This window comes from Curcuma longa, chromosome 1 (genome assembly GCF_044706935.1).
Source record: "Curcuma longa cultivar G26 ecotype Majalengka, Jawa Barat chromosome 1, ITB_CL_G26_1.1, whole genome shotgun sequence".
Classification (NCBI taxonomy): domain Eukaryota; kingdom Viridiplantae; phylum Streptophyta; class Magnoliopsida; order Zingiberales; family Zingiberaceae; genus Curcuma; species Curcuma longa.
In genome coordinates, this window is record NC_133861.1 from 3,890,134 (window position 1) to 3,913,002 (window position 22,869).

The following is a 22,869-nucleotide window of genomic DNA, read 5'->3' on the forward strand; positions in this document are numbered from 1 at the left end:
ATCAGAATAGCTTATGACTCGAGTATGTCCTTTGTCTCCGTACAAAAGACCATTTCCTGAAGCACCTCTGATATATCGGATAATGCGTGTCACAGCATCCTAATGTTCCTTTGAGAAACTGCTGGCTTGCTGTCGTTACTGGAAGAGGGCAGCGGAGAAGAGAAGTGGCTGATGTTGCTGCTTGTGTTGAGAAGAGAGGAGACGCAGACAAGCAGAAGAAGACGGTGTGATCCTTGCGTCGTGATCTGAAATCCAGAGACCCTAGCCGCGTGAGGAAGACGTGTTGCTCGTCGCGTCGAGGAAGACGCGCGACAAGGAGAAGAAGACGGCGCGATCCTTGCATCGCGATCTGAAATCCAGAGACCCTAGCCGCATGAGGAAGACGTGCTGCCTGTCGCGTCAAGGAAGATGCGCGACAAGGAAGCCGCTGCGATTGCTGCGTTGCGACGAGCAAAACGTGCAACGAGGAAGGCGGTAGAGGAGAAAAAAACGTGAGCTTTGCCTTCACGCGGAGGGAGAGATCGCCCTCCTGTTACTGCAGAAGGCGATGCATCGTTGCGGCAGGAGACGCGCTGCTTCCCGTGATCTCGGTTTCTCTGCTCATGGGAGAGGAGACGCCATGCGAATGCAGGGATGTGGCATAGGAATCTCGTCGCGTCGAGGAAGACGTGCAACGTGGCTTCATGTGCTCGGGCTCGAGATTAGGAGGAGGAGATACCTCAGAAGGGAGAGCGCCGACGGTTTCACGTGCGACGGAGAGCGCGACAGGAGGAGGCGGCGGAGGCGTTCGGATTTGCAGTCGGTCGGACAAGAAAGACTCGGTCGCTGCTGATGGAGGAGGCGACGCGTGGCTTGCTGGGAAGAAGAAGCGAAGGTGGCGCCGCGACGTAGCTCCGTAGAAGAAGCGAAGGTGGCGCTGCGACGTAGCTTTCCCTGGTCGGCGACACTCTAGAGGGGGAGGCGCCGCGAGACAGGGAGGAAGAGATGCGCGCGTGTGCTCGTGTTTTTCCGAGACACGATGAACATGCGCGGGGTGGAAAGGGAAGAGGAGAAAGAGAAAAGGAAAAATCTAATTTGGTGGCTCTAAATGGAAAACCTAAACCGGAGGAGGGAGGAAAACCCAAACCTAATCGGGCTCTGATACCAACCGCGAGACAGGGCTGATCTCTCGCGGTTGGTAAAGACGGCGAACAGAAACGCACGCGAGGAAAACGCGTGGCAAACAGAGAGAGAGAGAAGGAAGAGGATTGGTTTGGGCGGATAACCCTAAACCTAGCCTCGCTCTGATACCATGTAAAATAATATGGAATTTTGCTTTATTACAAGAGATAAACCCCTATTTATACACGAATATAGAGATCTATTTTAGGAGAATTATTCTATAAAAAAAGAGAAACGGAAAATTTATCCCTAACAGAATATTTATTCCTAAATATTCTAACAAAAAATAAAATTAGTTTTTGTATGAATTAATTTATTTAGTTGGATTGGTTTATTTGTTAGAAAATATTGTTTATCATTCTCCTTATCCAAGAACTATACCTCAACAAGTTAAAGAGGATTTGTCTCAAGGAACAATGCATATGCTTCATTGTCATCTCTTTTCTCTTCCAAAAAAGTAAGGAAACTTGAGATAAACTATGACTTTCATCTTTAAAAATGTTAATGTTGATGATCAAAAAACTTAAGCGGTATGAAAGTGATTCATCTAAAGAGAAAACACTTGGATGTCTTTCCATGCAATGATGTTTAAGTTTGGAAAGTAAAAAATAAAATTAGAATTAGTTTTTCTAACATACATTGGCGGAGTGCTTCTGGAGGATTTTTTGGCGGATATAATCTTCTGTATTATAATATTTTAGTCTTGAGATACTTTAGTATATATTTTATAATAATGATTACTTAGCATCATTCTTCTAACATTAATGTGATTTCTCTTTTCTACAAATTTTTAGTTTTGTGGAAATAAATAGACAAAGAAACCAAAATAATAGGTTAACAAGATTTAATCTCTCTAGAGATGGGTAGTGAGCTAGAGAATAGAAAGTTGTGTTGCTAATCTAATTAGATTATGGGGATACATACCTCATATTTGGAAAGTGACTAGTTGTCCAAGCCAAAGAAAAGAGGTTCAACAAATAAGATTAGATTCTTCTTCAGATGCATATTATTCATGAATCACACATTCACTTTTCTTTTACATTCCTCTCAAATTTTTGGATATATATTAATTATATAATGTCTTTAAATTTTCTTCTCAAGCTTAGTCCAAGACAAGTCATCAAAAGACCAATTCTTTGGACTCATTTAAAAGTTCTTTAATATTAAATGAAAGGTGACTAAATGAGCATGTGGCTCCTGCTATTGTCTTGTAGGATATTAAGGTTGACATCACTTCCTCTGGATTTTTTTTTTTTTTTTTTAGTTCACATTTAGTTGTGCCTGAGTGGGAAGCTGAGGGGTTTAATTTGTTGCTTGTGGTTTTCATTTTGTTACATGTCTATGTTTTTAGAAATAAGCATAATAGTTCTACTGTTGTGTTTAAAGCCATAGGTGTCCTTTTTTTATTGCATGTGATAGGAAGGCCATACTATTAGGCATGTCTTTTAAATGGCTCAAACTGACCAACAACAAACTGTTCTTTTAAAGCAAATTGGTATGGTTCAGTTTGGGTTTACTGAAGCATGATAAAAGTTCAGTCTGTTTGATTAATTGTATACCATAATCATAAAACTAAATTTATCTTTTTTATAAATAATAATTAATATACTTATCATTGAGATTCACATTGAATAATTCATTGTTCGTAAACTTTATGTAAAAGTACACAAAAGGGTCCTCACGCATGACAATCATAGAGACTACATATCATGTAGTTGTAAAAAATTTGAGTTTGATGGCATTCCTTGCAGGCATATGTTAGCTTTTTTCCGTGTAAATCAAGTATTTCATTTGCCTGACAAGTATATACTCAAACGTTGGACACAACATGCAAAGGTTGGAGCAATATATGATTTGGGAGAGCATACTTTCATCGATGATCCGGAAAAATTATTGATGTCAAGACATTCAAAGTTGTCATATAAAGCATCGGTGTTAGTTGATGATGCATCTTTGACTGATGAGGGAACAAATTTCTTAGATGAACAATTCGATTGTATCTACAAAAAAATTCAAGAGATGAATAATGGTAAAAAATGTGACCATGGAAGTCAAAGGAATAAATCCACGGATGGGACTCCTGTTGTTAGTGATCCTTCTTTAGTAAGAACAAAAGGATGTGGGAAGAGATTAAAATCATCAAAGGAAAAGGCAGTTGCAAAGTCCCGGCTTTGTCATGGATGTGGGCATCGAGGTGTTTCACATGACAAGCGCAACTGTCCACTTTTACAGCAAGGGTATGTGTCGAATACTTTTGTATTTATATAATTTTATTTGTAAATCAATTTATTTTATTAAATGTTGTAAATATGATAATGTCTTTCTTATTTCCAGATCAAGTATAGATGATCATAATATCATTGACGACGACACATATGAACCCTTGGCATCTATGGCTGGTATGTTTTGGTTTCATTTTAAAAAATTATAGTGGTTGATTGATTGAGAAATGAAAGTTAATAATTGTCTTTATTGTTGTAGGTTCTAACAATATGCTTTAGGATTCAATGTGGAAAGGTTCTGGGTAAATACTAGGATAAATTGGATGTTGTATCCTTTAAATATCTTGGAGTAGCATCCTTTACATATTAATTTTCTTGAGGTTGTATGTATTTGACTATCTTGATTTTCCTTCAATTTTACAGATTCGAAGGTATGAGGAAGTTATCAAATTCTGTGAGCAAACTATGGAACATGTTGAAGGTATGAAGAAGTTTTTTTCTGCAAACTATGGAATATTCTGTGAGCAATTTTAAAAATTTTCTTTCAACAAACAAGCATCTTTGATGTTACTCTAGAGACATGAAGTTTTCTGTCAATTTTTCGCAGATTTTCTATCCAAGCTCAAAATGTATGGAGGACTGATCATGACTGATGGTTGTATCAAGTTACTTGTTATATTTTCTTTGCCAGTATTACATCGGAGACTTGACTTGGTTGTTTAACATTATTAGTTTGATTAGTATCTTGTTTTGTTGAATGGTTAATGCATTGAACCTGTGTTTGGATGATCACCATAAAACTCAATCGTATTGCATTTTCTAGTTTTGTTTTGTTTGTAATGAACTGTGAAAAGTATCAGAGTTGGATACATTCTGGCTAGCCTGCTACAACTTTCAAGACTGCTTATGAGAATAAGCAAGGTAAGAGTATCATGCACTGAAACTGTGTTTCTTAAGTTCTTCGGAAGAGTATACAAATGGAGGGGGTTATGATCCAACAGGGTATAGTAATTTTTATGTCTTAACTCCCTCATATTTCCTTGCAGGAAGATTGCTCCTACTCTCTTGTTAGATATTCCACATGATTCACTGATAATGGATGAAGAAATATTTGGTCCTTTGCTTCCAATTCTCACTGTAAGAGGCCCTGTATACTTCAACGATCTTATATACCTCAATGTTTCTTTCTCACTTTTGTTGGAAATCCAGTTGATATAATACAACAATGATAACAAGTCATAAATCCTAACTGTTCAAGGTTGCTGTTTCGTAGATATATGCTATGTTTTCTGATAACCATTATGTACTTCTTTACACAGTTTGACAAGATAGAACAGTGCTTTGATTTTCTGCAATCAAAGGAAAAGCCTCTTGCAGCCTATCTCTTCACGAAAGACAAGAAGAGAAATTCGTCAAAACTGTATCTGCAGGTGGCATTCGCCATTGAATTCATACTCTATGCACCTCTGTTTCTTCAATTTACTGTTTTAATATGCATCAGATTGACTAATTAGCAAACCGAATTAATAGAAAATGTGTTGTTAGTTCTTACTGACATCGAAATGTGTTGTTAGTTCTCACTGAAATTGAAATGTGTTCCATTCACGCAGTTTGCAAATCCGCATTTGCCATTCGGTGGTGTAGGCGAGAGTGGCATAGGCGCTTACCATGGAAAATTTTCTGACTTCTGAATGTGAGATCTTATTCTGTTTTTCAACAGTAATTTTTGATGTCAAGACATTTACTTATTGAATACGTTGATAAGAATCATGTTGTTGGCATTTCATTCTGCTATAAACCTTATTTGGACATCTCAATTTAGAACCTTCAAGTGTAGAACAAACTGTGTACAGTTACCATTCTTATATCTAAGATTATGATGAGCCAACATTTTACTTTCATGTTGCTTGTACATGTTCTACTCGGTCCAGACTTTGAACCCCAGGTGGAGCTTCAGCTAAACAAAATATGTTAGCCAGATTGTGTAGGCTTGATTCCCTTCTTGTTCTTCTTGTTTCACAATCATTCAAGATTTCTGGACTTTGTTTAGGACATGGGAATCAATCATCAATTTGTAGATTGCAAACAACAGTGATACTTATTATCTCATTTTATTGTCACTGTTGTCATTCAAAACTGATACCCCTGGAAGGCACTTTCGGGTATCTAGATGCACCAAAACTACTTCATGGGCAAAATCACCAGAGAAATTGCTGCAGCAGGATGGTTATCTGGCACTCGCAAGTTGCTTCCTGTTAATGAGGCTTCTTCATCGCTTCCTTCCAAGCCTTAATGCTTGTTTCCAGAGAGCTTGGAGGCGGCAGATGCGATATGCAAGCTTGAGGAACATATGGAATTCTTTCAAGGCATGCCTGGAACAAGCAAAGCAGGGCTTCAGTAGGTTGTATCCGTTGAAGCAAAGCAATTTGCAGGAAGGTGCAATGAATGCAAAAGCTTGGGCTTCCAAGTCGTTAGCATCAGTGTCGCTAGGCGAAAGTAGTTCCGGAAAGACCATGATTCTGCGGAATCACTGATTTGGAAAATCCCTGAGTCACAAGTGGATGAGATGACTGATTACACTTCGGCAGCAGACTGTTATATCGATGACTAGTTTATGTTTTTGTTTTTTTGTTTTTGAGAGAGAGATTTGATTTCTTTGCTTGCGTTCTGTGTTATTTAGTTTAGTGTTTGACTTGTAAATTATTTGATCATGATTCTAGTGTGTATTGCTTCATCAGATCACCAATAGTGTGTATTTGATCATGATGTCTAGTTCGCTCAATGCATGTTAGATCTTCGTCATCAGATCACCAATAGGGAAGGAATTATTTGATCATGATTCTAGCGTGTATTGCTTATTTTAGGCATACGCTATATAACGCGGAAGAAAGGAACAGAGAGAGGAACATCGTTATTACATCTTAAAAGTTACAAGCGGCCATCGATCGTTGTTACATCGTTGAACAATCTAGATTACTAATTTGGCAATCAAATTAGCACCTATGTTTTGTTTGTTAATGCTACTTTCAAGGTTTAGAGTTTCATTTTGTGTTGGAACCTCAGATCTCCATTTTGTTACCGTGTAGTGCTGACACTTAGCACACTTCAATACTTAAAGGGTTTGGTGATCAACTCATAGTTTTCATCCTATAATTCCCTTCCACTTAACTTGTTTGCCACCGAAAGCATAAACATATAGCAATTACTTACCTCTAAATATAAACCTATGGTACTTAGAATCTACATGGTTCAAACAAGTGTTCAATAGCTTGCGTAAAGAAAAGGCTCAAATTTTACCACATCAAGATCCATTTACATATAGAATAATTCAAACAAGTGTTCAAACAAGTGTTCAACACACCATTTACAAATAACATAGATAAATCACACTTACAACAATTTAGATATAATCAATATTTACAAGATAACACTCCCTAACAACTTGAAATAACTTATCTAATCATCACTACTCATTTGTAGAGATTCTATTTGTTGCATTATGTCTTCTACCGCATCTTTCAACTTAGCTATTTGTTCAGCCTTCGAAAGACTTCTCCTTGAATTTGAATTTGAACTAGTAGTTGTCTCTGAAATTTCTTTTCCCCTTGATGTTAAAGGAGTGAGTGTAGATGCTTTATTCAAATGTTTATAATAAGCTTTTTCAGCCTCTTCTCTACTTTTAAAACCTTGGTGTATAGCACCTTTAAAACCGGTCACTTGATTAGAAGCTTCTATCCATGTGTCATAGATACCTGGTTCGCGTCCAACAAAAACCACATATGTTTTTCCCTATATAAAAATTAACATTCATAATCTTATAACAATAAAATTTTAGAACTTAAAAATAAATAACATACCATTTGCAAATTTCCTGCAAAAAAAAAAAGACAAATCAGAATAGATTTACTAAAAACTGAAAACAAACAATAGCAAGACGAAATAGAGGCATCAATTTCATGTGAAAATTGCAATAATATGTTTCCCTTCCATTTCACTTAATCACTCACTTTGTAATTTTTTGTGCTTTCCTGTTAGTGGTAATTCAATGTCTTCAAATGCTATTGAAGCAAGTACATTAAAGGTTCAATTGATCACCATTAAAAATAACGACTAAACCAGTTGTAGGAAAGTTAACTCAAGTAATCAAAACCATTAAATAGACTGAAAAGCTCAGACCAGTTCTAATTGCTGTCTAAAGTTCAGACCAGTTCTCAAGCAATCACATTTACGACTCCCCGTTGAAACTTAACAACTAGTAAGAAAAATTTGTGTATAAATTATATACGAGAACAAACTCATAAGAAAGATTTTTTCCAATCACACAGACTTCATTACACCATAAATTAAATGCAAAAGAAAGCCAATCCTAAACCATACCAGAATTTGAAATCAAATGCTGTAAAAAACCCTAAATTAAATGAAATGCAAGTTAAACCCTAAATTATACCTTAGTCGAGAGGGAGCAGTGCCGGCGGCGCAGGGAAGCAGAGAGCAAGAGAGAGCAGCAGGATGCAGATCCTGGCGGCGAAGAGGCGGCAAGCAGATCCTGGTGGCGAGCAAAAGGCACCCAGCAGCTGGCGGCGATCAGTGCCGGAACAAGTGCAGGGGAGAAGAGAGCCGGGAATCACTTGCGCCGGCGAAGAGGGCAGCGCAGAAAAAGGAGGCGGAGGGGAGGCTTAGGGCTGGGCCGGCGAAGAGAAAGGAGCAGCGGCGGAGGGGAGGCTTAGGGCTGGGCCGGCGAAGAGAAAGGAGCAGCGGAGGGGAGGTTTAGGGCTGCTGCGGAGGGAGGCTTAGGGCTGCGGCGGCGAAGAGGAAGGAGGAGATCGCGAAGAGGCGGAGAGATTAGAAGAGGCGAAGAGGCGGAGAGGTTAGGGTTTCTCGCACGCGAAGAGGCGAAGAGGCTGCGGCGGCGAAGAGGAAGGAGGAGATCGCGCACGCGAAGAGGCGAAGAGAGGCGGAAGGAGGAGATCGCGCACGCGAAGAGGCGAAGAGAGGCGAAGAGAGGCGAAGAGAGGCGGCGAAAGCAGCGAAGAGGAAGGAGGGTTTCTGCAGGAAATCGAATCGCGAATGGTTATTTCTCGCTCTTCGGACGCACGCGAACCGCTGACGTGGACGTCCAGCTCAGCTGTCGCCCAGGCGTCGCCCACGAACAGACGCCCAGCAGAACGAACCCCTATATATATATATAGTTGTATATCATAAATTATTTTAGTTGAGCATCAAAATATTTTAATTTTATTTTAACAGTTAGTCATATTTTATAAAATCTTAAGGATTTGAAAGAGAGAGACTTTTTTAACCTTCTCCTCTTCTCTTCCCGCTCTTTGTTCGTTGTCTCTAAACCCGCCGCCAGCCTTTTCATCCTGCCATATTCTTCGGCTGCGCCACCAGTTGATTTGATTAAGAAGCATAATTGTGGATTTAGGGTTCTGATTGACAGGAGAGTTCTTCGTTCTCATCTCCTTATTTCTTTAAAAAGTAATGATCAGACATATCCAGTTCTCAGCAACCAAAACTTGGCCAATACACTCACTTATACGCCAAACAGTTCCTTTGGTTTCTGTCCCTCGATGGAGTTATCAATCGGAAGCTGTGTTGTTAGCTGACGAAGAAGAGATCTATGTAAGTCGTCCTGCTAAGTTTGATTCTTACGCTTATGCACGAACATTTCAGGAATGCATCAACCAAGGGAACCACGCCAGGGGAAAAGCTGTTCATGGGCATTCCTTGAAGTCTGGTGGCTGTTTGGACTTGTTCTGCCTTAACATCTTGCTTAACATGTATGCAAAATTTGATGTTGTTGATGAGTCATGCAAGTTGTTTGCAGAAATGCCAACAAGAAATATGGTTTCTTTTGTCACCTTAATTCAGGCTCTCACAAAGTGTGGTCGGCTTCTAGAAGCATCCCAGCTTTTTAGAAGGCTTCATAAAGAAGGCCATGAGCTTAACCAGTTTGTTTTCACAACAATTCTAAAGCTCTCTGTGGTCATGGAGTTGCCAGAATTTGGTTGGTGTGCGCATGCTTGCATTTCTAAACTTGGACATGAGTCCAATGTATATGTTGGTGCTGCTTTACTCGATACTTATTCATTTTCTGGTCATGTTTTTTATGCAAAGAAGGTGTTTGATGGAATAGTTGGAAAAGACATTGTTGCTTGGACAGGGATGATTTCTTGCTATGCTGATAATGCATGTGCTGAGGATGCCTTGCAACTTTACTCTGGTATGATTCTGGTTGGATTGCAACCAAACAACTTTACACTCACTAGTCTGATCAAAGCAGCCGCCTCTCTTTCATCAGTGGCATTGGGAAAGACCCTCCATGGCTATTCAATCAAAACTAGCTATACTTTGGATCCTTATGTTTGTGGTTCACTGCTTGATATTTATGCCAAATATGGGGATATTGAGGATGCCAGGGCGGTCTTTGATGCAGTTCCACAGAATGATGTAATTCTTTGGAGTTTTATGATCGCACGGTATGCACAAGCTGATCAAAATGAAGAGGCATTGTCACTTTTCAGGCAGATGATGCACGCCTCAATAGAGCCCAATGAATACAGTTTTTCTAGTGTTTTACAAGTATGTGCCAATATTAGAGGCTTGAATATGGGTAGGCAAATCCACAGTCATGTTGTTAAGATAGGTTTCGATTCAGAGTTTTTTGTTGTGAATGCTTTGATGAATGTTTATGCCAAGTGTGGGAATTTGGAGGCTTCAATGGAGATCTTCTCTTGCTTGTCCAATGGGAATGATGTGAGTTGGAATACCCTTATTGTCGGTTATACCCAACAAGGCTTTGGGGAGGATGCACTAAGGCTTTTTTATCAGATGCATATTGCTCAAGTACCAAAAACACAAGTCACCTACTCTAGTGCACTTCAAGCTTGTGCAACTATAGCTTCTGTTGAGCAAGCTAGGCAGATCCATTCATTGATTTCAAAGACTAACTTTAGTGATGATGTTGTTGTTAGTAATTCTCTGATAGATTCATATGCCAAATGTGGGAACATTAAAGATGCCCGTAAAGTCTTTGATGCAATGATAGAACATGATTTGATTTCTTGGAATGCTATGATCTGTGGATATGCAGCACATAGTCTTGGTAACGATGCTTTAAGCCTGTTCGATCAAATGAAGGAACACAATATTAATCCCAATGGTGTGACTTTTGTAGGCATCTTGTCTGCATGCAGTAATGTGGGTTTAGTGCACCATGGTTTAAGTTATTTTGATTCTATGAGTGAGGAATATTGCATCAATCCTTCTATGGAGCATTATGCTTGCATGGTGAGGCTTTTAGGTCGTTCAGGTCTTTTGAATGATGCTATGGAATTTATCGACCAGATGCCTGTAGAACCTAATGTCATGGTCTGGCGTGCACTACTAGGTGCTTGTTTGGTGCACAAGAATATCCATTTAGGGAGCCTATGTGCAGAAAAAGTACTTGAGATCGATCCTCAGGATGAAACAACATATGTGTTGATGTCAAACTTGTATGCTTCAGGAAGAAGTTGGGAACATGTAGCCCTTGTCAGGAAATCTATGAGAGCTAAAGGAGTAAAGAAGGAACCTGGTTGTAGTTGGATTGAGATTCAAAGTGAAATCCATTCTTTTTGTATGGGAGACAACTCACACCCTGATACAAGGTTGATCCATGCAATGCTAGAATGGCTAAATGTTAAAGTTAACAGAGCAGGATATATTTCCGATGTTAATGTGGTCTTGCATGATATTGATGATGATCAAAAGGAACGTTTGGTGTGGGTGCATAGTGAGAGGTTAGCCTTGGCTTTTGGGCTCATAAAATTGCGACCTGGAAGCCGAATTTGTATAATTAAAAACCTGCGGTTTTGCCAAGATTGTCATGCTGTTTTCAAAGAAATATCTAAAATTATTCAGCGCCAGATCACTGTAAGAGATATCAACCGCTTTCATCATTTTGAGGATGGAATTTGCTCCTGTGGTGATTACTGGTGATGCTTTATTAATTTATTTTCTCCGGGGATATTAGCAGTTGCAGATGAGAATATGAAAACCTAGTATGGTGTGGATAATTATGGCTGCTCATCAAAGGAGAAGCACCATGATAAGGGTGTAAAGTACACCTTTGTGCTAGCTTTGGTGCTTGCAATACAGGTCCCGGTCAGAAGGGAATTTAAAACTGCATGTAAATAATGTATACAACTGCAGGAAAACAAACAAGATATTCTCTCGGTTATATGCTGTAAGCAAAATGCAAAATAATAATCAATGGCTGACCCCTCTGTTAATTCATAATCATTCTTTCTTCAAGCTCAATCAGTGTTACCTTTTTTATTAACAAATAATGTTGATATTTCATGTCTTTTGTCTGCCTGGTAGGTCCAAATATCAACCATCAAATGAAGTTCTGTTCTTTGTTCATGGAAGATTTCAGGAGACTTCAGGTAAAACCAATTTAAACTTTCTATCACTTGACTTGTATGTCCTTTTACCTCACCCATAAATTTATTGTGTCCTAACATCTGTTCAGAATACAAATTCTATGGATTTCCTATGGATGGACCCATTTCGGTCGTTAGATTATGACATGTTTGATTTCAGCCGTTGATGGCTTCACCATCAATGGCAGAGATAAAACCCATCCCAATTGGACTACTGAAAAGGGATGCTCCATTGAAAATATTATGAAGGTCTCTTCCATATGATTAGTGTTCGTGTTTGCATGTGTTTCTGTACGAAAAGTCAACATTGATCATCTCTGGTTATCAACTCTTCTCATATTCTTTCCTCAAAATGTAACATGGAGAAACACTCATCACAATAAGCAAGGATATCATGCAGGGCTTCTTGGCAACAAGGCCATAAAATATGCTTCCTTTTCAAAAAGTTTCTATTTATTGTAATTGATACACATCTTCATCATTCTGTTCTATAACTAAAGCTTTACGACAGATTCCTGTACAATTTAATGTATAAATATTCTGTTTGCCATTTTACTTGTGCACCAAAGAACCAGTAGCAAATTTGATATCTGTGTTCTCTAGCTTTGTATTTGTATATGGTTCCGTGCACTTTCATAGTTATAAATGGTCAGTATTTGTGTTCTTTGACCTTCTATTTGAATCTTCATCAGTACTCTTGCTGAAGTCCAAAAGCCACAATCCATTTATTAATGTATCTCTTTTTGTTCTCTCCTCAAAGCCTGTTCAATGCTGAAATCTCTAAAGCGTATTATTTCAGAGCATCTTCCTTATTTTCTGTAGAATACATTTAAGCGAATCAGCTGATAATTTGTTCCATGACCTAACTTCTATTCTTAATATCTGAGTTTTTCAGTGACTTGAAATTGTTGCTAAATGCAGATTTATTTAGCACTCGCTGCCATTCTTTCTGGCTCTTCCTAGCATTTTGGCAAGTTATTATCAGCACAATATGAAATGAAGTTCAATATTCTATTCCCGAACATGATTAAGTTGATTATTACATAGTCGATTTGTTGTAGTAGACAAGGATTAAATTTCGACAAAGCTGAGGCAATATCCTCTTCCGTAGTAGTCAACTACAACTTTCTTGATTTATTCTCTTCATAGATAGTCATGGATGATCGACCGTGTGAAATCGTTGGGATGACGGATTCCACTGCAGAAGTTCAACATTCTCTCATTACATGAACAAAAATCATAGTTTAAAAGATAGCCTAGATAGTTGCCTAGGTGGCTTTGCAAAGCGACCGTTTCGCTTAATGGTTACTAATGGTACTACACGACTCCGGTTAGACAACCTTTTTAAAAAGTGACCCAATTGGACATTAATATCTCATCTATATTTTGCTATTGTGGTACAATATTAATTGTAAACTAGCTAAGTGTTTTCTTACGATTATATAGTAGTTGTTGTTTGTAATTTAGTTTGCTTCTCGTTCTTATTTTAATATTAATTTTTAATGTTGATTAGGGGGAGCATGGGTAAGCTTAGTTTTTCAAAAACACTCTAACTTTATATATCCGATTTGATTTGGATACACTCTAACTCATACCCAATCAGAAATCATATCTTAAAAAATTAAAAAACAATCAAGTCTTATCCCATTATTTGTGATCGATTATATGTATCTTCTTACGCTGTTTAATTTTATTCTCTATTATATCAATCTATATTTAAATAATTTTATTATATTTTATTATCACTAATTAATTTTTTTTAATTTTTCTTTTTCTCAATTAGTATGTGTATTTATTATAGTTTCATATTATTTAGTTGGAGTTTTTATTAGTTATCTAAGTACAATGTGTATTATTTTAAACTTGTCTTTTGAAATTTTTCCTTAATAGGCGCAATTGACTCTCTCTAATATTTTTATTTCTTAATTTATTCATTCTCTCATATATATATATATATATATATATATATATATGCACATTATTTTAACATTCACATTTCTATAACTCTCATCTTTAAAAATAAAAAAATAAATTTAAATTTTTTTCAGTTTGGTTTGGATTTACGAGATTCTAGATCTTTTATCATTTTTGGAAATTTATTTTCTAGTTTCATTATAAATTCATGAAAGTGAAATATTAAGTGTGATGTGCAAAGAATCAAACTATACAAAAACTTTGTTAAAATGATTATAAAAAATATAAAAGAAACCTATAATTCTTAGAAACTATACAACAAATGTCTTATTGAATGCAAAACTTGCAAGTTTAAAATAACTATTTAGCAACTCCACTAGAACTATGTGAATATAAAAAAAACAAATATCACAATACTTGTTATGATTAAGATGCAAACTATCACTACTAATGAAAAATAGCAAGTATCACACGCTGCTACGGGAGTATCAGTAATGAGTAATGATGGTTATGAATTATCACAGATATATTCTAACTATCCTAAACGAAGGTGTTAAGATGAACACCGAATGAGACATTGCAAATGGAATGAATGTTGAGGTGTAGATTCATGTTGTTGACATGAACAAAGGGACAATAGAAGGGTGGGTAAGGCAAGCAATAATCTCGTGCAATCAGCGAAAGAAGGGATGCTGAAAGAGATGCTTAGTGCTAGATACAAGCAAGGATCTCATGAGATCGTGGAAGAGAGCTAGAAGGGTTGCAGGGATGCCAAACATGGAAGGATGCCAAACATGGAAGGAGAAGAAACACACAAGAGAGTGGTGGGTGATGAAACGAAGCAGTTGATCTTGTGCGAATATTGAATGGTGGAAGGCGAAAGAGAAACTCCAAAGTCAAAAAGAAGAGAAGCAAGTCACGGCTACACAACCCTTCTAAATTAGCTAGGTTATTCAACAATTAGATGTATAATTGATATTTCATAACATATAATTATTAAATCATTGCTATATATATAATTATTTTTTAAGATTTAGAATTTAAAAGAATTTAAGAATTTAGAGTATAATATTATTGAGGTTAAAATAAGTGAAAATTAAAAGAAAAAAAAAGTTAATACTAAGTATTGTTGCTCACGAATGAGTATGCAACTAAGTATTGTTGCTCACGAATGAGTATGCAATGTATCATCTCTCTTTCCATTATATAATAACCTTTAATTTGGATTTTACGTATAAACCTAAAAATATAATCTACCCAAAATTCAAAAAACTCTGGATTTTTTGGATTTGATTTGGCCCTCTGCCTACTGCTTACGGCATTAATACCTTACTTAAAACTATAAATATGATTCTACGAAGCCTTTTCGTTTTGTTCAATTTCATTGGTCAAAATTTGACCACTGAAGCTTATTAATCTAGCTATATATATTATCCTCGGTGAATGATATGTTGAAGGACTGTTGTTTGATCAGTATGATGTAAATTAGCACAAATGTCCATGTTGTCTTTCCTACAACACCTATTTAGTAATGCACCATTAACAGAAATCACTGTCAACTTTATTATCTGCTAGGACCTCTTTTTCGTTCTTTTGACAATTCTTGGTGTGATATGAATGCAGAATTTGTGTCACCTACTCTGATCGAGATGCTTGCAATGTCACTATGATGGTCCCGGGAACTAATGTCACTGCCAAATCTGCTGCTTTACAGTGTGCCTATGCAGTGCTTAAGACTCGAAGGGAGAAATTATTGCATTCTAATCCTCTTATATTGCCCACAGAAGTCACCATCAAACTTTTTTTTTAAAGAGGAAAGGCAACTATCAAGCTTCGAATCACTTCGAATAATTATTGTTGCTTTAGTCACGATTCAATGCACCACAACTAGGTGTCTATAGTTGCAATAACTGTTTCTGTTCATCCATCCTGCAACATTTGGTTTGAGAAGCAAGCCATTATGAAGAATCCAGTGACGAAGATACACAAGGAGATTGCTTGCCTACAAAGCACATTGCTTAGTAGTAATCACTCAAAAACATGCCGTCGAGTCTTCAGGAGCATCTCTGAGCAGCCTGACCCCTTGAAAGCTCAAATGTTCATGTCCTATCTACAAGGTCTATTCATAGATTCATGCATCTCAAACTAGTTTCTGAGCTCAATGAGGACATTTGCAACTATGAGGACCTACACAACCTCATTCATTGACATAATATGTAGTGTCTAGAAATCATAATCAAATGTTATATAAGCTCTTGGTGCTGCCATTCTTCTACTATGGACATCTGCTAACAGTAAGTTGATAGTGCCAGACTTCCAATCCTATCGAGATCTTATGTTTTTGACATTGACAATTCCCCCCAAGGATCGTGGGCCAATTGGTAGCTAGATGTCCCAATGAATGGAGAACTCATTAAGATAAGATTGACAATTTGTGGATTGCACATTGAACAAGTAATACCCAACTGAAACGTGAGCTGTGATTATCTTAATCTACTTAGGAACTGATACATCTTCATATTTCTTTTCAGGTGTATATATATATATAAAAGAAATGGGGGATTCAAATGGAGTTGGAAGACAGAGGAAACACGAGGCATGTGGGAATCAGGCATCCATCTGTTTCAAGGACAGCCCATGCCTGCATGAGGACATGGTGCCATTAAATCTATTGTCACCCTCCTCCCCCTCGACAGGGTCACGTCCTGCACCATGCAGCCATGCTCCAACAAAATTTCTATCTATTAAAGAAACGCATTCCTTGAAGAAGAGATCAGCAAGGTATTTCTTATGGGAGATCTTCAAGTTTGTTAGCCAGTAACAGTTGGTCTTCTAACTTGAACATGAACCTGATCGATCGAGAACGCTCTCATGGTGGAATTAATCAATGCATGGATGCCAACATATGGGGCCGAGTTGGTGTTGATCTTATCTTTTTGGCTTCCAAAGTAACAGGAAGAGCCATGTCTGAACTGATTCCTACCGTCTATTACCTGTAGCCTTGACAAGCCTTGTCTTTGGCATCTTTTGCTGCTCGCTGGCAATTTCCATGGCCGTGCTCCTGCCGTAGCTGACAGCTTTTCAAGTTTACAAGTTTTTCTTTCCACCTTGGAGAGTTGAGGCCAATGCGTCGGAAAACTGGATCGGGTCCGGCCGGATCCATTCTCCGGTTCGAGGGTTCACTGGCAGGTTCAGTTCAGCCATAAGCATGCACACACTTGGATTTGTACACCCATTTACACCAAGGTGGCAGGCTCCTCAAAACACTTTTACCACCAACTAATCACACTATTGCTTCACTTAACCGAACATTAATTTGATTGAAACAGTATCATGTCTTTCAGTTAACATTAAAGATCCGAGAAGGGTTTAAAATTTTGAATTTTTTTATATAATTATAAAAATTTAAGGTGCATTAAAAAAAGAGTAAGTTGTGATGATTTTGCTGATTTTGCTCCTGTTTGTAGTATGTTATGGTTTGATCTATATCTATATCTATAGAGATAAAAACACCACATCAAAAATAACTGGATTGATTCAATGACTCAAACTGTTTCTGTGCTAAAAGAAATGAATAAATAAAATTTTCTTTTAAAAACACAGATCATTAATTAACTAGCTTGCTTCCATCAGACTGAAATAATTTTTTTTGAAATACAAAATATCAATGCTATATGAAGAATTAATTACTTTTATTTTTTAAAACAGAATATTTTTCACTCAATATTGTTTCGTCAAACTGAGTGGCTCAGAGAATGATGATGCTATTCGAAGGAACAGTAGAATATAGTTTGGTCCATAAAAATGCTGAATTGAAGGTTGGCTTTAGAATAGAGGAGTCCAGTTCATATAATTGCTCTCCTAATTTCTGACGTGCCTGATCACTATGAGAGACCTTTTGATTCCTGAAGAAAAAAAGTGTAGTGTCCCTTAAACATGCACCTCAATCTCGAATGAGACTAGTCGACACCACTTAATCCGCTGTCGACTTTTGGCGTGAAAGCGAAGGTGAAAGCATCACCCATAACCTCAAAAAACTAAGGTCAAAATAATTGAATGCGCTGTGGAAATCGTTGGACTATTTGCATGGCCGCATTCTCGTCGGCAATTCAATAATCATCTATTGTTGAATTACTAGTTGCTCACAAACAAAAGACAAGAGTCTTTCACTGGTTCAATGCTCATCCCGCAATGGCCTGCTCTGCTAAGATTAACAAGTATTGGAGAGTGAGTACCACTGCAAATTTCTTTTTCAGCTCTTACACAACTTTTGAACACGGTATCAGAAGCAAAGCCTCACTCAGATCAATATACGCTCAAAGTCCAAGATGACAAATTTCTTCCTTTCCTCTCCCTTGTTTGGCTTTCCCATCCCTCTTCAACGTTTCAGTACGGGATTCGTAGTCTGTTGGTGGCCATGGCCTCCTCCTCTGGAACTCTGTTACTAAATAAACACAGACAACGTTTATAAAGTGCATGGGAATAATAATAAGCACAAGGCCAATACACTTCTCCCTCACCAGTGTGCAGGTCTCCATTAATTGTTTACTGGAAGTGGCACATGTTCAGAAACCCTACTTGATCGAGGAACCCTTGTCTCGGTGCACCCACTTGCAGTTGGCTGCCATTGGCATCCTAAAAATAGACGTTCACCATTTGGTTTTAGTTCTTGAGATGGAGTTTAAAGTCTGTGCACATATCGAACCTGAGAGAAGCTTGTGTGTGCCTGGGCATGCAGCAATGGAGCTCCAGTTGCATGGTCCATCAGTTGGTAACTGGTGAACGCTTCATTCGCATAAGCTTTGGCCTGAGGTTGAAGGGGGTTACTTAGCTCAATACAAGGCTGCGGTTGCTGTACTATGCCTCTTATCAGTTTCTGAGAGTTTGATACATTATTAAAGCTTTAGTTATGTCTGCCTCTGTGTATAAGCAGCTAAACAAGAATGTGAGATTACCTGTTGTTGATCGATGCAATCAACAAGGTCCGCATTGAAGTCGTATAACACAGGACTCAAGGATGCAATCTTCATGGAGAGAAACTGAGAAACAAATTTAGAAGATTACTGCTGAACAAATGAGGACCTCAAAATGGTGTGTTGGTTCATTGAATACCTCAACTTGGTTTTGCAGGGACTGCACATAGTTAATTATCTCATCCAGCATTAGTGCTTTTCCTGTTACCTACCCCAAAAGTAACAAGTATTATTATTATAATAATAAAGAACTAAGATAAAAGATTGTAATGTTATTGACTTGTTAAAAAATTAACCACCTTGTCACAGCCAGGAACGAGGCCTTGCAGCATCTTCATCCTTTCACTGATCTTCTCCCTTCTCACCTGGAACCATCAGACGCAGTTATTTAGTAAAATAAATTGCGTTATGCAGCTGGATTATTATTTTATATTATTTCAGCTCCTCACCCTCTCTGCGAGACTGTGGCTATCTGTTGCTTGGCCTCTCTTTGCTCTCACATATCCATCTGAGTTTGAGCTCTGTTTCTTTTCCTCTGTTTTCTTTGCAACTCTCTTCTGCTTCTTGCTCTTGCCTTCCTTGGTAGATTCCTACATAAACAAAAAAAATCCTTCGATTTTTCACACACAAAAAGAGAGAGTTCAGATAGTAACGGGAGCATACAGTTTGACAAAATTTTCTAACCATGCATTGAGTTGACACAGCGGCCAAACAGGTCTCATCTGATCTGCTCTTTCTTTTGTTCTCCGTGGTAGGTGAAGCTTCTTGATTTGTCATCGCTGAACAGACCAAGTGGTCATCAAATGAAGCCGCGGCGACGTTTTCGTCAACAATGGCAGAGCTGCTGGCGCCGTCAAACGACGAGAAGAGGAAACTGGGGAAGCAAGAGGAGTCCAACAGGAAACCATTAGACGGAGGTTGTCCTTGACATGCCATTAGACCGGAGGAACTGAAGGAGGAGATGAGCAGCGGGTGTGTGGCAATGTTTGGGTTTGGCTGGCTGGCTGGCTATAAATAGAGGTAGAAGCCCCGCATTGAGTTGTATTCACTACAGTAATTGCATTACTCAATGAAAAGTCGGATTGGGGATTGATGGTAATGGGAATGGATGCAGGAATGGCATAATGGAGCAGTTGACCGAACTCCAAACAAGAAAGGAATGGGGTATGGCAAAGGACTTGGAGATCACTTTCAAGCCTGTCTCGGATTTGGCAGTACAAGGTGGGGGAGAAAGCTTGTATAGGTGCTGAGGTTGAAGAGAGAGAGAGAGAGAGAGAGGCGTGAGCAGGTTGCTGAAGGAGAAGGTGAGTCGTCTCTTTTGGTCTGTTGGAGACGACCACGCGGGGCTTCGTGGTCGGGTGCCGACTTCGTTCTCGGCGCAGTTCAACATGACCCACACTTGGGTTAGGATTTGGGATTTCACATTTAACCGATCCGACCAGACCGACTGAGTGAATCCGACCAGACCGACTAGTTATGCAACATTAATGTTCATATCTATTACGCTACTTTTATCAATTTGAAGTCTAAAAATAAAAATAAAATCTAATTTTATGATTTGTAACATCTTCACGTTCAGAATTGACAAGTCAAAGATGTTCAAAGTCAACAGCACAAAGTAAGGACGAGCGTTGGTGGCGAACATATGAAGCTCGTATATCCGGTAACTGAAGAAGTTCTTTAAACAGTGGAATGCAGACGGCGGCTACTCCGGAGTCTTCGCGCAGTCGCTCAGGACCTCGACAGCGGCAGAAGAAGCTAAGGAAGTTGGCAAAATCAAGTTACACCTCGGGCGGAGCGGGAGGAAGCAACGCCGATCCTCTTCTAACTCAGATTCAGGCTCACCTTATGCATGCGCGTAGTGTTCGCACTAGAAGAGGGGAAAGCCGAGGAAGGTGACTCAGATGTCTCGAGCGAGGTCATCTAGTCTACGCATGTTGGAATCCTCCGACATGTTGCGATTGCTTGGGTAAGGACATGCCATCGGCTATTAACAGGGACTAGGTTAAGCATACGACGGATAGGCTTAGTGAAGCATGTGTTTATTGAGCTTTCGTTGGTCGTTTTCAGGGACTAGGTGAATTCCTCATAGGGCTGCTTGACAGCTAAAACTGATTAATGGAGGAGCCCAGATTGATCACAAGTTGATCTCGAACCTCGGATTGTCTTCCGATCCTATCTTTCTCATATTCTTTCCTTCTTTCTTCTTTGCAGCCTTCTCCTAAACATCGTCGGCCCCTGCCTAAAGCCCGAGTAAGCTAATGTTGATTCAATGTATGAATAATTAAAATAAAATTGTAAATGCATAAGTGATTGAATATCGATCCTTGAATCTGTTCTTTTTACAAACTGTCTTTTGAACTTATTGGTCGTCATTGGAAGGACGATTACAAACTCGAAAAATCCTTCATGATTCCATAAATCAAATCTCTCTTGATAATAACTGTTCCTCTTTCGGAGAGGTTTCTGTAGGATACACAACCTCCAAAAAATTCAGCAATGCTTCCACAGCACGCACATCCTTGATCTTCGACTTGGACACAATTTAAAGGCACACCTCAACCAAGGCATACCTTAACCATGTATGTACAACGTGCAAACGTGAGTTGAGAATTATCTCCAATATCTTTCACTCATCCAAGTTAAGTCACAAAGATAAATTATCATAAAGACCATATTAGAACATCCAATTCATATTTAAGAGAAAATAATTTGTGCGACATCAAACATATTAACCAATTAATGCTAAAAAAATCATTATACTTTACATAGTCACTCTTCAAAAGACATATATTTTGCATTTATCTAGATTAAATTATTTATATCAATATGAACATCTCTAATATCTAATAATGACTATTATGTTAAGAGCATGTTTAATATTTCCAATCAATATAATTATTCACAATCATATTTTATGTATGCAATAAAAATGTAATTGATCGACTCGTGAATAAATGTCAAAGATGTAAATCTATTTTAATCTTCCTTTTTAGCTTGACCATTTATTTTAATCAGTTGTTATCCTAGTGATGTTTTATAAATCGAATCATCCATAGTCATTAAGATATATGCTAAAGTAGTAGACCTTGATTAAAACTTCGTGTAGACAGCTAAATAATCACTTATAGTAAAATTGAGATTAACTTATAATCTCAAGGGTCTCACGTAGTAGGGAAGCAGGAATCCATTCTCCTACTATCCTTATTGTTGCTATAGCATATATGATATGAATCACATATTACGATGTTATTATTTTTATTAATAAAGTGCACATATTTTTTTAATTAAATTTTAATATCGTACATATTTTGATGTAGATATTCCCAATGCTTATTCTTGAATTCAACTCATGAATTCTAATCTGACTTTTAGTAGATTTAGTAAATGGTGGGTACATTTACTCCGATTATCAATTTTCAAATGATCTCATCTTGATACAACTATCAAGACAACCTCAACTTACAGACATGTCTCCAATCACAACTTCATTAGTTGTTGTAGAATACCAAAAATTGTAGGGCTAAATCCGTTAACCCGATAACCCAAACCCGTTAGGAATTCTTAAAAAAAGAGTCACGAGTCGCATGAATTGCACGATTTCGTCGGGGGGTGATCGTGACTTCGTCGACAACCGTCGCGGAAGATGGGGATAAGAGGAGGGGGGCGCTGGCCGAACGGGAGAAAAACCCTAAACGTCAAGTCGCTTCCCCTCTCTCACATGTCTGGTTACTCTCTGCTTGAGTTCTCTGCCTCGATCCGTAGTCGCCGCAGCCGAAGCATCCTCTGTCGAGATCGTTGGTCGCCGCCGCCGAGCAGTCACCACCCGCAGCCCAGTCGCCACTGTCGACTCTTCTTCGTCCGAACAAAGACCTTCGAGTGCCACCTCCCTCACTCACGAGTCCAAGAGCCGGGCTTGGTTTTAAAATCGAGGTAAGAATTCAGTATTGGTGTTGCTGGTTGGATGTGTGAGGTTTGCATTCATTGGGAATTTCTTTAAGTTGATGAGATTTCCATGATCCACAGGGCATTGTGGCGGGTCGGTGTGGCATGACTCCTACGGTTGAGCATGACTCCCAACCACCTCAAGTACAAGTGCTAATAAGGAGATCTATTAGAGAAAGGAGATCTACAATGTCTCATGACTATATATATCTCCATGAGCATGAGTTT

The 22,869-nt window shown here is 38.4% G+C and overlaps 3 protein-coding genes and 1 long non-coding RNA gene across 4 annotated transcripts; 2 read left to right on the top strand and 2 right to left on the bottom strand.

Moving 5' to 3' along the window:
* Window positions 1–2,841: 2,841 nt before the first annotated feature.
* LOC141814253 (uncharacterized) lies at window positions 2,842–3,847 on the top strand. Its single transcript, XM_074702510.1, has 3 exons — window positions 2,842–3,398; window positions 3,496–3,560; window positions 3,643–3,847. The coding sequence occupies exons 1-3, from the start codon at window positions 2,917–2,919 to the stop codon at window positions 3,660–3,662; spliced, it is 567 nt and encodes a 188-aa protein (XP_074558611.1). The 5' UTR covers window positions 2,842–2,916; the 3' UTR covers window positions 3,663–3,847.
* A 2,873-nt stretch (window positions 3,848–6,720) lies between these two features.
* LOC141848547 (uncharacterized) lies at window positions 6,721–8,386 on the bottom strand. The gene is made up of 3 exons (XR_012603527.1): window positions 7,831–8,386; window positions 7,241–7,254; window positions 6,721–7,172 (listed from the first exon to the last, which is right to left on the bottom strand). It is a non-coding gene; the product is annotated as an uncharacterized LOC141848547 (long non-coding RNA).
* A 478-nt stretch (window positions 8,387–8,864) lies between these two features.
* Window positions 8,865–11,547, top strand: LOC141813850 (putative pentatricopeptide repeat-containing protein At5g13230, mitochondrial). The gene has a single exon (XM_074701845.1). The coding sequence runs from the start codon at window positions 8,865–8,867 to the stop codon at window positions 11,361–11,363; it is 2,499 nt and encodes an 832-aa protein (XP_074557946.1). The 3' UTR covers window positions 11,364–11,547.
* A 6,721-nt stretch (window positions 11,548–18,268) lies between these two features.
* On the bottom strand, window positions 18,269–19,663 carry LOC141814339 (basic helix-loop-helix protein 80-like). Its single transcript, XM_074702285.1, has 7 exons — window positions 19,381–19,663; window positions 19,146–19,286; window positions 18,996–19,061; window positions 18,836–18,904; window positions 18,679–18,762; window positions 18,429–18,599; window positions 18,269–18,358 (listed from the first exon to the last, which is right to left on the bottom strand). The coding sequence occupies exons 1-7, from the start codon at window positions 19,630–19,632 to the stop codon at window positions 18,269–18,271; spliced, it is 873 nt and encodes a 290-aa protein (XP_074558386.1). The 5' UTR covers window positions 19,633–19,663.
* Between the last annotated feature and the right edge of the window lie 3,206 nt (window positions 19,664–22,869).